Consider the following 19192-nt stretch of genomic DNA (forward strand, 5'->3'; position numbering starts at 1 on the left):
CAGCAAAGCACCCCCACAACATGATGCTGCCACCCCCGTGCTTCACGTTTGGGATGGTGTTCTTCAGCTTGCAAGCCTCCCCCTTTTTCCTCCAAACATAACGATGGTCATTATGACCAAACAGTTCTATTTTTGTTTCATCAGACCAGAGGACATTTCTCCAAAAAGTACGTTCTTTGTCCCCATGTGCAGTTGCAAACCGTAGTCTGGCTTTTTTATGGCGGTTTTGGAGCAGCGTCTTCTTCCTTGCTGAGCAGCCTTTCAGGTTATGTCGATATAGGACTCGTTTTACTGTGGATATAGGTACTTTTGTACCCGTTTCCTCCAGCATCTTCAAGGTCCTTTGCTGTTGTTCTGGGCTTTATTTGCACTTTTCCCACCAAAGTACATTTATCTCTAGGAGACAGAACGCGTCTCCTTCCGAGCGGTATGATGGCTGCGTGGTCCCATGGTGTTTATACTTGCGTACTATTGTTTGTACAGATGAACGTGGTACCTTCAGGCGTTTGGAAATTGCTCCCAAGGATGAACCAGACTTGTGTAGGTCTAAAAATAAATTCTGATGTCTTGGCTGATTTCTTTCGATTTTCCCATGATGTCAAGCAGAGGGCACTGAGTTCGAAGGTAGGCCTTGAAATACATCCACAGGTACACCTCCAATTGACTCAAATGATGTCAATTAGCCTATCAGAAGCTTCTAAAGCCATGACATAATTTTCTGGAATTTTCCAAGCTGTTTAAAGGCACAGTCAACTTAATGTACGAATCTTCTGACCCACTGGAATTGTGAATTATAGGTAAAATAATCTGTAAACAATTTTTTGAAAAATGACTTGTCATGAACTATAGTTAGTTAACAAGAAATTTGTGGGGTGGTTGAAAAACGAGTTTTAATGACTCCAACATAAGTGTATGTAAACTTCCTACTTGAACTGTTCATAGGCAGTGCAGCAGTATCTTTTTTAAGTTCCAGTGTTAATGATTAGCCATACTGACAAAAAAGAGCACCTTTGTGTGGCTCAATATACACTACCAGCCAAGTTTTAGAACACCTACTTATTCAGTCCCTAGCCCCTACTCCATTGCTGTGGTGGAAAAAGTACCCAATTGTTGTACTTAGGAGTAAAAGTAAAGATATCTTCATAGAAAATGACTCAAGTAAAAGTGAGTCACCCAGTAAAATTCTACTTCAAAGTATTTGGTTTTAAATATACTTATGTATCAAAAGTAAATGTAATTTGCTAAAATATACTTAAGTAATTTCAATCATCTTATAATGCAAACCAGAGCATAGTTTTCTTGTTTTTTTGTGTGGAAAGCCAGGGGCACACCAACACTCAGACATAATTAACAAACAAAGCATGTGTTTAGTGAGTCTGCCAGATCAGAGGCAGTAGGGATGACCAGGGAGGTTCTCTTGATAAGTGTGGGAATAAGGCATTTTCCTGTCCTGCTAAGCATTCAGTACTTTTAGGTGTTAGGTAAAAAGTAAATTACTTTCTTTAGGAATGTAGTGAAGTAAAAGTTGGCAAGAATAGAAATTGTACAGATACACAAAAAAACGACTTAAGTCAAAATACTTGAAAGTACTTAAGTACTTTGCACAACTGCTCAATTGCTACAACAGAGAGAGAGAGAGCCAGTGCAGCGGTATGTATATCTTTTAACTTCGGAAGTGTTTGATTATCCATGCTGACAAAAAGAGCACCGTATTATTGCTCAATATGTATTTTCGTAAACATAAACGATGACTCTCCAAAATATTGTACCAACAAGTAAGGCGTGTAGTTTCATTTCTGACTCACTTGCACTTCATATCATTTTGGAAAGCGAAACTGGCAGCAGATCACTCCTAAAGTATTGTCAACGTGATATTTTATAAACAGTAGGGCGTGTAGTTTCATTTCTGACTCACGGCAGCGAACAGGCCTGGGCCCATTTTAAAGAGCAGCTCACGGAATTCCCCGACACTGATCCGCAGAGACGAGGACTGTAACACAGTGAATCATTACTGTCAACCAGACAAGGACTACAGAAATACGCGTATGTAAAAGTTTTATGTAATCTGCAATTGGACCCTAAATCCCATCAAAAATATTCACACGTTCAGCAAAGGTAAGCAATTCTATTTTACTATGTAGAATAAGAATGTATCACATATGAACACCCTATTTCGACAAGTAAATACAATACTGGATAGGATGTCACGTCTGTCACACTGCTTGGTTTATACACTTGGGGAACAGGTCAAATCGATTTCCTTGTTTCAAAATGTGCACTGCTTGTCTTTGTGAGAGGTACTGACATATTTAAATCATTGACCTATCTGTTTTAAGCGACTAGCGCACAGCTCAGACGTCCATACGTACCCCCACAATACATGCCACCAGATCTCTTCACAGTCCCCAAATCCAGAACAGACAACGGGAAACGCACAGTACTACATAGCGCCATGGCTATTTGGAACTCAGTCAAGCAGTACAATAAGATTTTAAAAACCGGATAAAACTACACTTTATGGATCAGCGCGGATTGTGAAGAGACAAACACAGGCACACAGGGCATTCGCAAACACATGCTAACACACGCACTCTACATACATTTGAATATTGTTATTTTTTCTGTGTTATTGAGTTTGTATTGTAGATATGTTATAGTTGTTTTATTGTATGTAATTGTGATTGGACCCGTAGGAAGAGTAGCTGCAGATCCGGAATAAAATACAAATTATTCACTATTCATTTACATCATTCAATGACTGTCCTAAAACACTGACATTTTGGGGTGAAATATTCACCTTTGGTTTCGAGGGATCCAGATTGATTTCGATACATTGTAACAGTCATATATATAATTTATTCACAGTATCCAAGTGACGTAATTTCAGTAGAAATGAAACCTACACCATTTCCGCATAATAAAACATTTATAAAAAAATGTCCACGTAATAATTGTCTGTGTCCAATAGATGGCGCACGGCATCCACCACAATGTACAATAGTCACGCATCAATATTAAGTTTGCCTCTGTTTTGGAATAATTTTTAACAAATTGATTAATGCCATTGTTATAAAAATTCATTATGTGTTTTGCTGGGTTTCATTTGTTGTCCTAGTGGACCAATAGTAATTCAGCCTGAATGGAAAACCCAAACAGGGGCAGGAGATGGAGAGGTAGAGGAGCCAACCATGTCGATCACAGAATAGGTAAGGAGATTCATTTTTTGTTTTGTATAAGTAAGACATGATTGGCATTTCCTCCATTAAATTGATATAGATTTCCCTGTTTGCCTCTCAGGTGCTGAGGCTGGTCAGAGAGAAGAGGAAGGGATAGCCAACCGAGGGAGAGGGGGAAGAGGTAGGGGGGCCAGGGGAGAGAGGAGAGGTGTTAATGGGGGGAACCCAAGGGAGGATAGGAGAGCGCGTGATGCCAGGGCAGGGGGAGGAAGAGGAGGGGAGGGTGCGAGGGGTTGGGGAGGAAGAGGAGGAGGAGAAAGACTGGAAGGCAGAGGAGGAGGGGAGGGTGCGAGGGGTTGGGGAGGAGGAGGAGAAAGAGTGGGAGGCAGAGGAGGAGGGAGAGGAGGAGGGAGAGGAAGAGATGGAGAGAGAGGGGGAGGGAGAGGAAGAGCTGCAGACGGTGACGCTCCTCATGTTCGTCCAATGGGGTACAAAACGTTGGAGGAGCTCTCAGGGAAAGACCCTTCAGAAATAGCCATTACTCTTGCCTCCAGTTATGGACTGCAAGCTCTACTCGACGAGAGAGAGATGCGAAAGGACCTCGTTCAGCTCCTCTGCCAAGTCCTCTGCAAGGCCTTCTTGTCCAAAACTGACCGTCAAACTTTACAGCACTTGGCTGGCTTAATCAAGCATTCTGGATTCCTCCGAACCATCCTGCCCCATTATGTGATGGGAATGGGGTCAGAGTTCGACCTCACTCGCCGGGAACAGTACCCCCAGCACTTGGACAACATCATGACCCTTCTCGCTGAGGTGCTCAGGATATTCCCGGCTAGCTCGATCCAGGCCGTGTCCATGATAGTGGCCCTCTTCAGACCAGTCATCAACAGCCTGCGAGCCGTGGGGGTGGATGTCCTGGAGCAGACGGAGGAGAGCCTGGAGAGGATCCAGGTCCTGGTGGAGCACCTCCAGGAGAGAGCCAGGGAGGGCACCCTGAAGTCGGACAACTACTCCTTCATCACCCCCCAGGAGGACGCCCCACCTGGGGAGGCCGACTTCAGGACCCTGCCCATCTACCCCACCCCCGAGGAGTTCCACCAGGAACAGAGGCCCTTCCTCAGGCCCAACCTCATCTTCAAACGCTATGCCAGCGGACTGCTGTACCTGGACACGCACTTCCGGCTCATGCGAGAGGACTTTGTGAGACCTCTTCGAGAGGGCATCCAGCAGCTGCTTCAGAGCCAGCAGGACCTGGGCAATAAAGACGTCCCTTTGAGGAAGAGGCGCTTCGATGACATCACAGTGTACTTTGACACGCGACTAGTGGTTCCAATGTGCACCCGGTCTGGCTTGGCCTATAAGGTCCAGTTTGACTCCAAACCTCTTAAGGTCAGTCAGTTCTATTGAGTATTTGAACAGAAAAAATATAACTTACCAAGACTTGCCAACATTGTGTAGTAGAGTACATTCAATATATGTTTGTTATTCTCTGTCCCAATCAGTTTGTCCGCTGGCAGAACTCCAAGCGGCTGATATACGGGTCCCTGGTCTGCATGTCCTGTGACAACTTTGAGACCTTCCTGTTTGCCACTGTGTCAGACCGGGACCCCAAGGAGCTAGAGAAGGGCTTTGTCCAGATAATTTTCTCAACGGAGAGCAGGCGAGCCCTAGCCGGAGTGGAGGCCCACCAGTCCTTCCTCATGGTGGAGACCACCGCCTACTTTGAGGCCTACCGCTACGTCCTCGAGGGACTGCAGGACCTGGAAGTAGAGGATCTGCCCTTCCAGAGGTCGGTGTACTGTCTGTCGTTGTTCAATTCAATCATTAGTCAGCCCTACGTATGTACTGGCTATCGCACCGGTGGTGTTGATGCTATGAGAGAGAGTTGGCCAAAATATTTTTTTCCACCATGTTTTTGTTGATATTGAGAATCGCAGATTGCGTTCATACAGTTCCATACTTCTGATCTTAAAGTGCTTAACATGGTTTGAGGGTGACTTACCTCTTCCACCAGCTGCTAGATGATATTTAGCAGATATTTTGTGACAGAACATTTACCGCATATCAATTATTGTAATGAAGAATGAGAACTTTCTGACTAACAAAAATTATATTTTTGATTTATGACAACATGTAAATTGCAGGTATATAGTGGAATGTAGCTCAGAGGTCCACCCTCCTGCCTACCTGCCAATGGGGGATACGTATGACCTATCTGCTATTGCGGCGCCTGAGTTTAAGAGCAGCCGCTTCCACACCCTGGATCCTGAAGCCTGGCCCCCCATGGAGCAGCTGGGATTGGACGAGTCCCAGATGAGAGCCCTTCAGCTCGCCCTCACCAAGGAGCTGGCAATCATCCAGGGACCCCCAGGCACAGGTGGAATACATATAGAAAAAATCATACATATTGAATTAGATCATGTTTATGTACACTACCATTCAAAAGTTTGGGGTTACTTAGAAATGTCCTTGTTTTTGAAAGAAAAGCAAATTCTTTGTCCATTATAATAACATCACATTGATCAGAAATACAGTGTAGACATTGTTAATGTTGTAAATGACTATTGTAGCTGGAAATGGCATATTTTTTATGGAATACAGTTGAAGTCGGAAGTTTACATACACTTAGGTTGGAGTCATTAACCTCTCAACAACCAGTGAAATAGCAGGGCGCCAAATTCAAAACAACAAAAATCTCATAATTCAAATTTCTCAAACTATTTTACACCATTTTAAAGATTAATTTCTCGTTAATCCAACCACATTGTCCGATTTCAAAAAGGCTTTACAGCGAAAGCATAGCATTAGATTATGTTAGGACAGTGCCGAGACAAGAAAAACCACACAGCCATTTTCCAAGCAAGGAGAGGCGTCACAAAAACCAGAAATACAGCTAAAATTAATCACTAACCTTTGATGATCTTCATCATATGGCACTCATAGGACTTCATGTTACACAATACATGTATGTTTTGCTCGATAAAGTTCATATTTATATCCAAAAACCCCATTTTACATTGGCGTGTAATGTTCAGAAATGTTTTGGCTCCCAAAACTTCCGGTGAATGAGCACATCAATTTACACATCAATACTCATCATAAACGTTGATAAAATATTAAACTGTTCTTCAAAGAATTATAGATACACTTCTCCTTAATGCAACCACTGTGTCAGATTTCAAAAAAACTTTACAGCGAAAGCACACTTTGCAATAATCTGAGTACAGCACTCAGAGACGAAACCAAACCCGCCATTTTGTGGAGTCAACAAAACTCAGAAATAATATTATAAATATTCACTTACCTTTGATGATCTTCGTCGGAATGCACTCCCAGGAATCCCAGTTCCCCAATAAATGTTAATTTGTTTCGATAAAGTCCATATATATGTCCAAATACTTCCTTTTTGTTTGCGCGTTCGGTAGAGTACTCCAAATGCACTGTGCTCGCGCAGTTAAGTTCAGACGAAAAGTCAAAAAAGTTATATTACAGACGATGTATAGAATGTCAAACGATGTATAGAATCAATCTTTTGGATGTTTTTATCATAAATCTTCCATAATATTCCAACCGGACGATTCCTTTGTCTTCAAAAAAGAAAAGGAACACAGCTAACTCTCACGGGAGTGCGCGCCACTAAACTCATGTCATTCTCTCAGTCATCTGACTCCAGGACCTCTTATTCTCTCCGCAGTCACAGTAGAAGCATGAAACAACGTTCTAAAGACGGTTGACATCTAGTGGAAGCCTTAGGAAGTGCAAAATGAACCCTAAGTCACTGTATACTGGATAGGGAATCACTTGAAAAACTACAAACCTCAGATTTCCACACTTCCTGGTTGGATTCTTCTCAGGTTTTTGCCTGCCATATGAGTTCTGTTATACTCACAGACATCATTCAAACAGTTTTAGAAACTTCAGAGTGTTTTCTATCCAAATCTTCTAATAATATGCATATCCTACCTTCTGGGCCCGAGTAGCAGGCAGTTTAATTTGGGCACGTCATTCATCTGAATTTCCGAATACTGCCCCCGTCACTAAAAAGGTAAAACTTGTTTTTCAACCACTCCACAAATTTCTTGTTAACAAACTATAGTTTTGACAAGTCGGTTAGGACATCTACTTTGTGCATGACACAAGTAATTTTCCCAACAATTGTTTACAGACATATTATTTCACTGTATCACAATTCCAGTGGGTCAGAAGTTTACATACACTAAGTTGACTGTGCCTTCAAAGCTTGGAAAATTCCAGAAAAGGATGTCATGGCTTTAGAAGCTTCTGATAGACTAATTGACATCATTTGAGTCAATTGGAGGGGTACCTGTGGATATATTTCAAGGCCTACCTTCAAACTCAGTGCCTTTTTGCTTGACATCATTGGAAAATCAAAAGAAAATCAGCCAAGACCTCAGAAAAGTCTTGTTCATCCTTGGGAGCAATTTCCAAACGCCTGAAGGTACCACGTTCATCTGTACAAACAATAGTATGTAAGTTTAAACACCATGGGACCACGCAGCCGTCATACCGCTCAGGAAGGAGACGTGTTCTGTCTCCTAGAGATGAATTTACTTTGGTGCGAAAAGTGCAAATCAATCCCAGAACAACAGCAAAGGACCTTCTGAAGATGCTGGAGGAAACGGCTACAAAAGTATCTGTATCCACAGTAAAACGAGTCCTATATCGACATAACCTGAAAGGCCGCTCAGCAAGGAAGAAGACACTGCTCCAAAACCGCCATAAAAAAGCCAGACTGGTTTGCAACTGCACATGGGGACAAAGTACGCACTTTTTGGAGAAATGTCCTCTGGTCTGATGAAACAAAAATATAACTGTTTGGCCTTAATGACCATCGTTATGTTTGGAGGGAAAAGGGGGACGCTTGCAAGCCGAAGAACACCATCCCTGACTCCGTTACACCAGCTCTGTCAGGAGGAATGGGGCAAAATTCTCCCAGCTTATTGTGGGAAGCTTGTTCTGTGAAGGGAGTAGTACACAGCGTTGTACGAGATCATCCGTTTTATTGCTTCTTTAATCAGAACAACAGTTTTCAGCTGTGCTAACATAATTGCAAAAGGGTTTTCTAATGATCAATTAGCCTTTTAAAATTATAAACTTGGATTAGCTAACACAACGTGCCATTGGAACACAGGAGTGATGGTTGCTGATAATGAGCCTCTGTACGCCTATGTAGATATTCCATAGAAAATCTGCCGTTTCCAGCTGCAATAGTCATTTACAACGTTAACAACGTCTACATTGTATTTCTGATCAATTTGATGTTATTTTAATGGACAAAAATGTGATTTTCTTTGAAAAACAAGGACTTTTATAAGTGACCCCAAACTTTTGAACGGTCGTGTACATGTACAATTTCTAGGCTGGAAGTTTGACATTTGTATGCCATGATGCTTCATGTGTTGGTGGACTTGCAGGAGTATAATACTTTTGGACATTTGTTTTCTCTCCTTACTCATCATCTCAGGGAAGACCTACACAGGACTAAAGATCGCCCAAGCTCTTTTGACCAATCAGGATGTGTGGAAAGGTGGCACCTCCCCAATGCTGGTGGTTTGTTATACCAACCACGCTCTAGACCAGTTCCTGGAAGGTAGGGCTCTTGCTGCCCGACATACTGAACTATGGATGTATGGTATATGAATGCATGATTGTCCCACACTACTTTTGCTTCTTGAATTCAGTTATTTTCCACCTCAAGCCATTCTTGAAAAATGTCATAATTTGTGTTTTACCAGATATAATTCTGAAGGGCACTTTAGTCATCATATGTATCAGCAGTTTTTTTCATTTGTTTAACATGCACCATGTGCATCCCCAAGTAAATTTGTTTAACATTATGCATCATAGGCATCCCCAAGTTAATTTGTTTAACATTGTGCACCAAAGGCATCCACAAGTTTTTGCCAGACGGTATTGTAAGAGTGGGTGGGCGAAGCAACAGTGAGGCCCTGAAGCGTTTCACTCTGGGGGAGCTGAAAAGGTCCCATGACTTCCGCCGCAGACTACCGCAACATCTTCGCCGTGCCAACAGTGAGGTCAGAGTTAGTGTGGGAAACCTGAAAGTTACACAAAAATTTGAGAAATAGTCTTAAAATGTAAATGAGCACTCCTATTGAAGTCAATGTAGCTCAGCTTCCTTATGTGTCAGGAATGTAACAACCAGGTTGGATATCTTTTGGGGAAATAGTCATTTAGGGAAACGATACCACATACTGATGCTCAGAATATTTTTTCCTCTCAGATCTATGATGCACTGCGGACCGAAGAGACTAAGATCCAGACTCAGTCTGTGCAGCTGGAGTGCAGTCTGCGAGGCGTTCTAAGGGAACAGTTCCTTCAAAGGTTCATCTCGGAGGGGCACTGGGATAGCCTGTCCCTCCAGCCTGTGAGTCGTTGATACTACTGTCAAATATAAAGATCAATTAGTAGATTATTAGCCGTCTGTCCGAACTGCTACAGTTACCACTATCAGACTGGTGACTACTGCTATGGCTATAACTCATAGTCCACCACCTCTGCTACTTCTAGAACTATGTTGATGTCATATAGGATAACTACAATGAGGACGATAAACCCCTACTGCTTAAACAAGGCTTAAGATTCATGTAAACAAAATAGACATTCCCAGAAAAGCTTTATGATACGATCTTGAACGGTGATAATCTGCTATTGGCCAGAGAGGAGACAATACTTACTCTTGATATGTACTTTTCCTCAGGCTCTGGATGGTTTTGAGAGCTATGGTGGGAAGAAGCCGTCTATGATAATGGAGTGGCTGGGGTTAGGTTTCACTGCCTTCCAGCAGAGGACACCACATCCTCAAAATGACAATGCAGGTGAGAAGCCACTGCAGTACCACCGAACGCAGACATGGGGCTGGAACAGTTATTGTATAATCTCGTAACTGACAATTATGGACAATAACCCTGAACTATAAAACAATTATTGTCATAATCTTCTTACTACGTTATTTTCAGGAGAAGGGGGATTCACCTTTATATTTAAGTAGATATAGTTTGCAAAATAGCAGTATTCTTTTTTTTACATGAAGTGGGTAAAGTTGGTAATCATTATATGAACAGAACGGCACAGTCGGGAGGAGAAGCTTAATTTCCAAAAGTTCCAAGCGACAGGGGTGTCCCCAAAGCTGTGTTGTATTCATTAGGTACAGTATGTTGTAACTTGTTTTCAAAGATGGGTTATAATGCATTATAAGCTTCTTTTTTTTTAAACAATGTTAATAATAACCGTGCATGACAATTCATTGTTACCCAAAATTCCATAATCGTCACAGTAGACAAGACACATGATCAGACAGATATAACAACTGGAACAGGTGCAGAGCAAATCAAAATCAAATTGTATTTGTCACATGCTCTGAATACAACAGGTGTAGACTTTACCGTGAAATGTTTGCTTTACGAGCCCTTTCTCAACAATGCAGAGTTAAAAAAAAGTGCTTCTACTTGTGGGCTTGTATTTGTCAACATTGCTTGTGAATATATTATGGCTGTAATTCACATAGCTAGCTATTAGTCTGCTGTATCTTTTGAACTCTTTATGTTTTCTTTAAAACTCCCTTTGATCCTGAAACTATATTGGGTGAAGCAGAGTTCAGAGTTCATCGAATCAAATGTTATTTGTCACATACACGTGTTCAGCAGATGATATTGTGGGTGTAGCGAAATGCTTGTGTTTCTAGCTCCGACAGGGCAGTAATATCTAACAATTTCACAACAATACACACAAATATAAAGTAAAATAATAGAATTAAGAATATATAAATATTTGGGCGAGCAATGTCAGAGCGGCATAGACTAAGATACAGTAGAATAGTATAGAATACAGTACATACATATGAGATGGGTAATGCAAGATATGTAAACATTATTAAAGTGACTGTTGAGAGAACTACTAGGAATAGAAGTTAGAAACTCTGGTCCTCACTCCTCAACCATTTTACCCTCTCTGTTTTGTGATAGATGAGGAAATGGACGAAGATGATGAGGAGGAGGACCTGATCGAGATAGCGGAGGAGGCAGACCTGATCCAGGCGGAACGCTTTGTAGAAGTCTCAGACATGCATCATAGTCGCGATGATGATCGAAGAAAGATGGAGGAGACAGTCAGGGATATGGCGGAAATGATGCTGGCCATGAACCTGGAGAACACTCAGATACATGCAGAGCAGAGTGATGAAGGCTGGGAGGTGAGAACCTACAACATGCCTTGATCCAAACTAATTGTATAACAATATAGCCAAAACACATTGCATCATACAATATGTGAATCACAAACCAATTTAGCTGCTTATTGATTTAAAATGACATCTCCTGCTTCATATTCACAGTATTTAGCTCAGGAGTATGGTAGAATGACAGGTGCTGAGTTAAAGGTATAATTCATGTTATTTAAAAAGTCTGACGTGTCTCTCTCTGTGTGCGCAGATACAGCGGGTGCAGAAGAAGAAGATGAAACATCGTATTAGGAGAGAGCTGGGCAGCAGCTCAGCCATGAGTGAAGATGAGGAAGACACCATTCTGGATGTGTGGACTCTTAGTCTGCCAGACAGATGGAGACTGTACCGGTAATAGTTCCTCTCATCACCTAGGCAACGCCAGACTGCCAGAGCGTATATTCCCATTGTGCATAATTATGTCAACTAATTACAGAGAAAATGTATCTCAATAGATGCATGCACCGAACCTACACCTCTACACCTTTCTGTCACCCTGGCAATGTAACTGTGCTTAGTTTGTGCAAAGTGCACAGTCGTCATGACCACACAAACCACACAGGTGTGCGATTGACTGTGCCACCTTAAGTGACGCAGGTTTTGATCTGACTGGGGAAAAGACCAGTGTAAGCCTCAGTTGTGTGCCAGCCAAAAAGCAATTTGGGATTATGCAATAAAGAAATTGTCACAGCTCCAGCGTGTTGGATTGACTCAGTAAATCAAACAAGGTATAAAGGATTCTGCTCTATGCATTATCTACGAATCTCAGATATTCAGAATTTGATTGTGACAGGGTTATGTCAGGTAAACACAACTTTTCTATAGGAAGTATGTTCGTTTTATGACCTGCGTATGTAGACTCTATTAGTGGCCTTACCGTCAAATGCTACCAATGACCTCATCTGATGCTGCTCTGTGTCCGCAGGTTATGGGTGGGGCGTTATCGGACGGAGCTGCGTATGCGAGCCCAGCAGGCAGAGCAGGACTATCAGGACGCTGCTGAGCGTCTGGCTGAGATTCGTCTCCGTGAGGACTTATGTGTCCTGAAGGAAGCCAAGGTCATCGGCATGACGACCACAGGGGCTGCTAGATGGCGCAAAGCTTTGCAGGAAGTGCGCCCCCGCCTAGTAATCGTGGAAGAGGCAGCAGAGGTACTGGAGGCCCACACCATCACCACTCTGAGCCAGGCCTGCCAGCACCTCATTCTCATTGGAGACCACCAACAGGTACTGGACACTCATTGGTCAGGCATGGTCAACTTCCCTACTGTTATGCCACTAAATCCAGGGATTGAATTGGACATGAAAATTGCTCCTAATGTAAAATTGACTTGAAAATAGCTCCTAATGTAAAATTGACTTGAACATTGGTCCTAATGTAAACTGGGCATTTGTCGATTGAAAGTCCATGGTCATTTTAATTTCTTATTGAAATGCAATCAACTTCCAACTCTGCTTGGGGCTAAACGGAGAGTTCACCCAGCTATAAGGTCTTACGTAACTTGACTTGTTCCTTTTAGCTCTTGAGTGAAAAAGCTAAGGCACTCTGAGAATATCACATATTTTACTCAGTTCAATATAATCCACTTTTATTCAAAGCTGGTATTCTTGAGATGTGCACTTTGCTTTCGTGTAGGTGGATCACACTTTCGATGAGAAAAAAAGCTTTGGCTTTGAAGTGCTATTAATCAAAAGTTAGTGGTTTGAAATCTAACACAGTCAGGCAGAAACAAACTGAGTACAATAACTCACATTATTTGAGAATGTTTTGTATCTTTCCCACACCCCCTCCCACATACATTCTTACCCTGTGCCCTAAATAAAGCAGACACACATTAACAACTGAAAGGAAGCAGGAAAACAAGATAGGATAGCAAAACTGTGAGTTTTTATTTTCAAATACTGTATATTCTTCCTACTCTTTATTTTACTTTATTACATTGATTTGAGAGGGCCAATGCACATTAATCAACATTTCTGTAAATGTGATTTAGTCGAACGGCAAATGTTCATCTTTAGTGGGCAGGTTCTGGAAAAACAGTGTTCAACAACAAATAATAGAGTTGAGATGTTGTCTAAAAGTGTTGAAATGAGGTGGTCCATTCCTCCTCTCTTGGGCTTCAGCGGTACTTATGTAGCTCATTGTGTCCCTAGCTCCGGCCCAGTGCAACCGTGTTCGAACTGGCCAAGAACTTCAATCTTGAAGTTTCCATGTTTGAGAGGCTGATCAAGATGGACTTTCCATACGTCAGACTTAACTACCAGGTATGTGTGGGGAATCTAAAGGGAAAGTGTATATGGATAAACCAATTACCCTTGTTCTTCATTGTCCATTGACCAATCCTCTAACTCTGGGTCTATACCCGCACAGCATCGCATGAGGCCAGACATCGCCCGTCTTCTGGTCCCGCACATCTACTCTGAGCTAGAGAACCACCCCTCAGTGATGGACTATGACAATGTTAAGGTTCGTCAATGCTTTCAGAGACTTTTTACATGGTAGTTACCCTCCTAGCAGGAATGCATTTAAAGTGTACTGTATACTGAATATCAATCCATTTCAGCATGTGGTCAATTCAATGAACCATTAATAAAGCACAATACACAGTCCACGTGTAGGCTTTAGAAGTTAGTTGCGGTCCAATAACCGTTGTATTCACCTCCCTGTTGTCTTGTAGGGTCTTCTCTCCAACATGTTCTTTGTGGAGCATAACTACCTGGAGGAGGAGATCAGGGATGGAAAGAGTCGCCAGAACCTCCACGAGGCCCTCTTCGTGGTAGCGTTGTGTCGCTACCTCCTGTTACAGGAATACCAGCCGTCCCAGATCACCATCCTCACCACTTACACTGGCCAACTCCACTGTCTGCGCAAACTCATGCCAGCCAAAGAGTTCAATGGGGTCAAAGTTCATGTTGTTGACAAATACCAAGGAGAGGAGAATGATATTGTCCTGCTGTCGTTGGTTCGAAGTAACAAAGAGGGGAAGGTAGGCTTCTTGAACATCCCCAACCGTGTCTGTGTGGCCCTGTCACGGGCTAAGAAGGGTCTCTACTGCATTGGAAACATGGCCATGTTGGGAAAGGTCAAGCTTTGGAGCAACATCCTGCACACACTGCGAGAGAAAGACCAAGTGGGCCCTGCCCTGACCCTGTGCTGCCAGAACCACCCTGAGCGACACATTAAAGCATTCTGCGGAGACGACTTCAAACATGCTCCTGAGGGAGGCTGCAACCTGCCCTGCGAGTTCCGCTTGAACTGTGGTCACGTGTGCTCCAGTGCTTGCCACCCGTACGACCAAGAGCACAAGAAGTACACATGTAACAAGAAGTGCCAGAAGGTCCTCTGTGAGCTGGGGCATCGATGCCAACTTCTGTGCTACCAGAAATGCCCTACAAACTGCCTTACGCGGGTAGAGAAAATCGTACCGCGGTGCCAGCACAAGCAGATGGTGCCCTGTCACCAGGCTCCAGAGCGATTTGTGTGCCAGGAGCCCTGTCAGAAGAAGCTGGTGTGTGGCCATCTATGTGCCACGGTGTGTGGGGAGTCCTGCACCACCACCTGCATGGCAACAGTCACCTTGGAGCTCAAGTGTGGACACAAGCAAGAAGGTCCCTGTCATTATAGGAGATCTACAGTACAGCCGGACTGCAGGGCACCTTGCAAACAGATTCTGAAGTGTGGCCACCCCTGTCCTGGTTCCTGCCAGAGGTGCCACCAGGGCCGCTTCCACGTGGGCTGTGTCCACCGATGTGATAAGCTCCTAGTCTGCTCCCACAAGTGTCGGGAGCCCTGTACACGTGACTGCCCTCCCTGTCCAATTCTCTGTGAGAATCGCTGCATCCACAGTGCCTGTATGAAGCCCTGCGGCCAGCCCTGTGCCCCCTGCATAGAGCCCTGTGCCTGGCAGTGTCCTCACCAGGGCTGCAGCAAGCTCTGTCATGAGCCTTGTGACCGTCCACCATGCACCCAACCCTGCACCAAAACCTTGCAGTGTGGGCACCCCTGCATCGGCCTGTGTGGAGACCTTTGCCCCAACAAGTGCCGTGTTTGCCACCACGAGGATGTTATGGAGATCTTCTTTGGTACGGAGGACGATGCTGAGGCCTGCTTTATTCAGCTGGAGGACTGCGGACACATCTTTGAGTCCGCGTCCATGGACAAATACATGGGGATGGATGACAACCAGCAGGCTACCGAGGAGCAGCTCGCAGTAAAGTTGAAGGAGTGCCCCAGGTGCCGCACTCCCATCCGCAGGAATCTCCGGTACGGGGCTTACGTCAACCGGAGTCTGGCGGTAATTGAGAAAGTGAAGGAGAAGATTAATGGAGCACAGTCAGCTATTGAGGCGCAAAAGGCGGTCCTTAAGCAGCAATGGATTGACAAGGAGGACTTGCAAAGGGATCTACCGTTGGAGTACATACAGATCAGGAAAAAACTAAGTGCCTCCCACCTCACAGCTAAGGAACTGTGGATCACGGAAAACAAGATGTCCTCCCTTGAGAGAGTTGGCAAGTTGCTGAAGATTAGTAGGCAGCACATGTCAAGTGGGGAAGCTTTCCACTTTGATGAGAAAGTCCAAGAGTTCCTGAGGTGGCTGATGGATTGTTACCAGAAGTTTTCGGAGCAGCAGGCTTCTGATCTGCAGAGCGAGCTACAAAGGCTGTCCTTTTTGGCCGAGCTCAACGCCCGCTGCAAGATGGCTAAGGACACAGGTCGTGGGGTCAAAGTTCAGGCTGAGGTCACAGCCATAAGGGAGGTTCTGGAGAGAATGCAACCATTTACTCTGCAAGACGAGGACTTGGTAAAGCAGGCACTGAAAGACTTGGCTGAAAAGCTACCAAGCTCTGGCCTGGGGATCAGTGATGATGAACGAAAGATGATACTCTCAGCCATGAGTTTGCCTAAAGGCCACTGGTACTCCTGCCCTAACGGTCACGTCTATGCCATCGGAGATTGTGGAGGCGCCATGATGAGCCGTAACTGCCCAGAGTGCAATGCTACGATCGGTGGAGCAGACCATGCTCTGGCAAGTGGCAACAGAGTGGCATCAGAGATGGATGGGGCACAACATGCTGCGTGGTCCGAAGCTAACAATATGCTGAACTTTGGTCTGATGAACCTTGCTGATTAAAAACAGATTATTTTCTCTGTTTAATTGTGACTTCATGACCGATGTGACAGTTATCATAATTTGCACTCCAGAAAGCGTTGCTGTATCAATTTATATATTTAAATGCTGAAATTACTGTAAATGATTCATTGAATGTGATAAAATCAATCTGCTTTGAGAATATAATTCTTGTTAATATTAATATTTTTTTAAAGTGATATCACTCCAGAGTACAATACTGTATTTTCAACCCAATGTACAATTATGAATTATGCAAATGTTTAGGCAGGATTGTTGGGCCTCAACATTTAGACACCCGTGCGTATTTTTCCAGTCACACCAATAGATGGCAGCAGTGTATTGTTAATTTAACAAAGAGTTGGCTTGATATGTGTTTTTTCTAATAAAATGTACCTGAGATGATCCCATATATTTGCGAATGGATTTTCTAATACACATACATACACAATTGTGATTCAGCTAACTGAGAAAGTCTAAATAAATGAATATGATAAAGGGGCTGGAAAACAACACAAACTCTGGTATGATAAGAAAACACTGTAAACACAACTAATATACACAAATATATTGGGAGGGATAAACTCAAACTCCACATTGTGTCTTTGACATTGCCCATTTATTTAAATGAGTATAGGCCTACTTTATGTATCAGTTTAATATACATTTTCTGAGCATTTTGTGAACTATAGTGTAGTTGGCCCTAAGCTGTAAGTGGCAGGGCGGAGGTGTTTGACTTGGTGTGGCTAGTCCTATGGCCCTGTCCAGAGACGTTCCTTCTCCTTAACTCAATACAAATTCTAGGTGTAAGCAGTATGGTAGTAGCTTTACCTTGCCCTCTGATAGGTTGGGAGGATTTTGTCCCACATTTCTTATACTTATCTAATGCTCTCAGATCTACGCAGGTGCTTGGTTTAGGTACTAAGGGTTGTTTCTGGACAGGGTTCTGTCATCTTATCACAAGCTGCAGGTGTAGGGAACATCAGGACCGTGAGTCGGATAGATGTGAGAGACACACACACACACACCGTACACCTAAACATCTGAAGTTATAAAGATGACAAACACCCTTTATGCATCATCTAGATAGGTGCCCAAGGCTGCATGGATTTGCAGTATTATAAGCTGCATGGATTTGCAGTATTATAAACTGCATGGCAGGATCAGCAAGTTTCTTGCACTTAGTCAAAACATGACACACGGCTAGCTGGCCAATAATAAAACATCACTGGAATTTCAAACATAACATTCTTGGCCGTGAAGCAGCAAGACCCTAAACAACCTCAAATTCGTGGAATTCGGGGCTGACATCCATTTAGGGCTTTTTGCAGCAGTTTGCATCACTTTATTAGATGATGAATGTAGCCTTGTCACAAACCCAGCTCTAATGCAAACTGTGCTCTCTGCAGTAAGAAAAGAAAACTGTAGTGTCAGGATAGGGGGACAAAAAAGAGCAAATTTGAAACCATGAATGTCATGCTGTCAGTATTTATGGTGTTTCAGTTTCAGAGACAGACTTGGACTGAAGGAGGCACTGCAGAAAAATGGTAACATCCTAAGGGGCCTGCAGGCTCATCTGTCACGTCAAATTCCCTTAAAAAAAATCTGTCTGACTTCCTTAGCTGATTGGACTGTCTTTCAAGGACGATCGAGATTAGAGGAGGATTCAATTGAAGCACATGAGTTAGAGAGGCCCAAATCAGTATTTTTCATGACAATGAATCAATGTCATTGTGCTTAATGGGGAGAACAGAGCCACTTAAGTGGCATAGATGTAACCGTTACTTCAGTGAGAGACGGATTCTAGTGTGCGCCTTTGAGCGTTAACTAAATTAAGGCATGGTTACGGTTGGGTTGAGGAGACACTGATCATGCAGCGACAGCGGGAGAGGTGGATTAATTCAGTCTTATACATGTCTTTCAGTGGTTAGGCTACCCATTATATGAAAGTGATTTTGTATAGATTTTTCCATAGACCTAATCTGTTGTCTTGGAATGTCGTGTTCAACACCTTACTATCCTGTATAATATTGTGTAGTGAAGACAGAGTTTGAGGCAGTGCTTAACTTGGACAGGAGCCCACCTGAGCTGAGTGCCGACACCTCAAATGTTCTACTGCTTGAGTTCCCCTTATAGAATATTAGCTCAAAAGTATTGTGGAGCTCCTGCACCTAAATATAAACAGTACCGGCACCCAAAATGAGTACCGAGCCTATGTCAGTCCAAGTCAAGTACTGGTTTGAGGCATCAAACCAGTGCTGAGAATGAGAATCCACCGCAGGCTAGGAACAGACAGTTGCTAGCTATGTTGCATCCTCATCTCATGTTCTTGGCAGGTGTGATTAATGAAGAAGCAAGATCAGATCTAAATCACTGAATCTGTGCAAACATGTGACATGCATGCAGACTGAGGAGGAGACATGTATGATAACCTGTAATTCATTGTCAGCAGGCCTACTGTCATTCAAATGACTCCCTTATCTATTGTACTTGTGCAGCACGGTTCCCATTTGATGATAGACACAGACAGTTTGCTTAAAGTATCATCTAATATCATCATAAAGTGATGCAAGGTGCTGCAAAACACCCTAAATGGATGTTTTGAAAGAAAAGCGAGAAAAGCGGCATATA

General features: G+C 43.3%; 1 protein-coding gene and 1 long non-coding RNA gene across 2 annotated transcripts; both read left to right on the top strand.

The window, feature by feature from the left end:
• The first annotated feature begins 1433 nt into the window (after positions 1 to 1433).
• LOC115150099 (uncharacterized) lies at positions 1434 to 3320 on the top strand. Its single transcript, XR_003867046.1, has 3 exons — positions 1434 to 2115; positions 3116 to 3206; positions 3298 to 3320. It is a non-coding gene; the product is annotated as an uncharacterized LOC115150099 (long non-coding RNA).
• Positions 3321 to 3596: 276 nt separating this feature from the next.
• Positions 3597 to 16971, top strand: znfx1 (zinc finger, NFX1-type containing 1). The gene is made up of 13 exons (XM_029693023.1): positions 3597 to 4565; positions 4679 to 4965; positions 5321 to 5553; positions 8662 to 8787; positions 9084 to 9232; positions 9439 to 9582; positions 9916 to 10033; positions 11180 to 11406; positions 11645 to 11784; positions 12359 to 12659; positions 13587 to 13697; positions 13804 to 13899; positions 14111 to 16971. Exons 1-13 carry the CDS (start codon positions 3660 to 3662, stop codon positions 16562 to 16564), a joined length of 5292 nt encoding a protein of 1763 aa, XP_029548883.1. The 5' UTR covers positions 3597 to 3659; the 3' UTR covers positions 16565 to 16971.
• Positions 16972 to 19192: the final 2221 nt, after the last annotated feature.

This window comes from Salmo trutta, chromosome 16, assembly GCF_901001165.1.
Source record: "Salmo trutta chromosome 16, fSalTru1.1, whole genome shotgun sequence".
Taxonomy (NCBI): Eukaryota; Metazoa; Chordata; class Actinopteri; order Salmoniformes; family Salmonidae; genus Salmo; species Salmo trutta.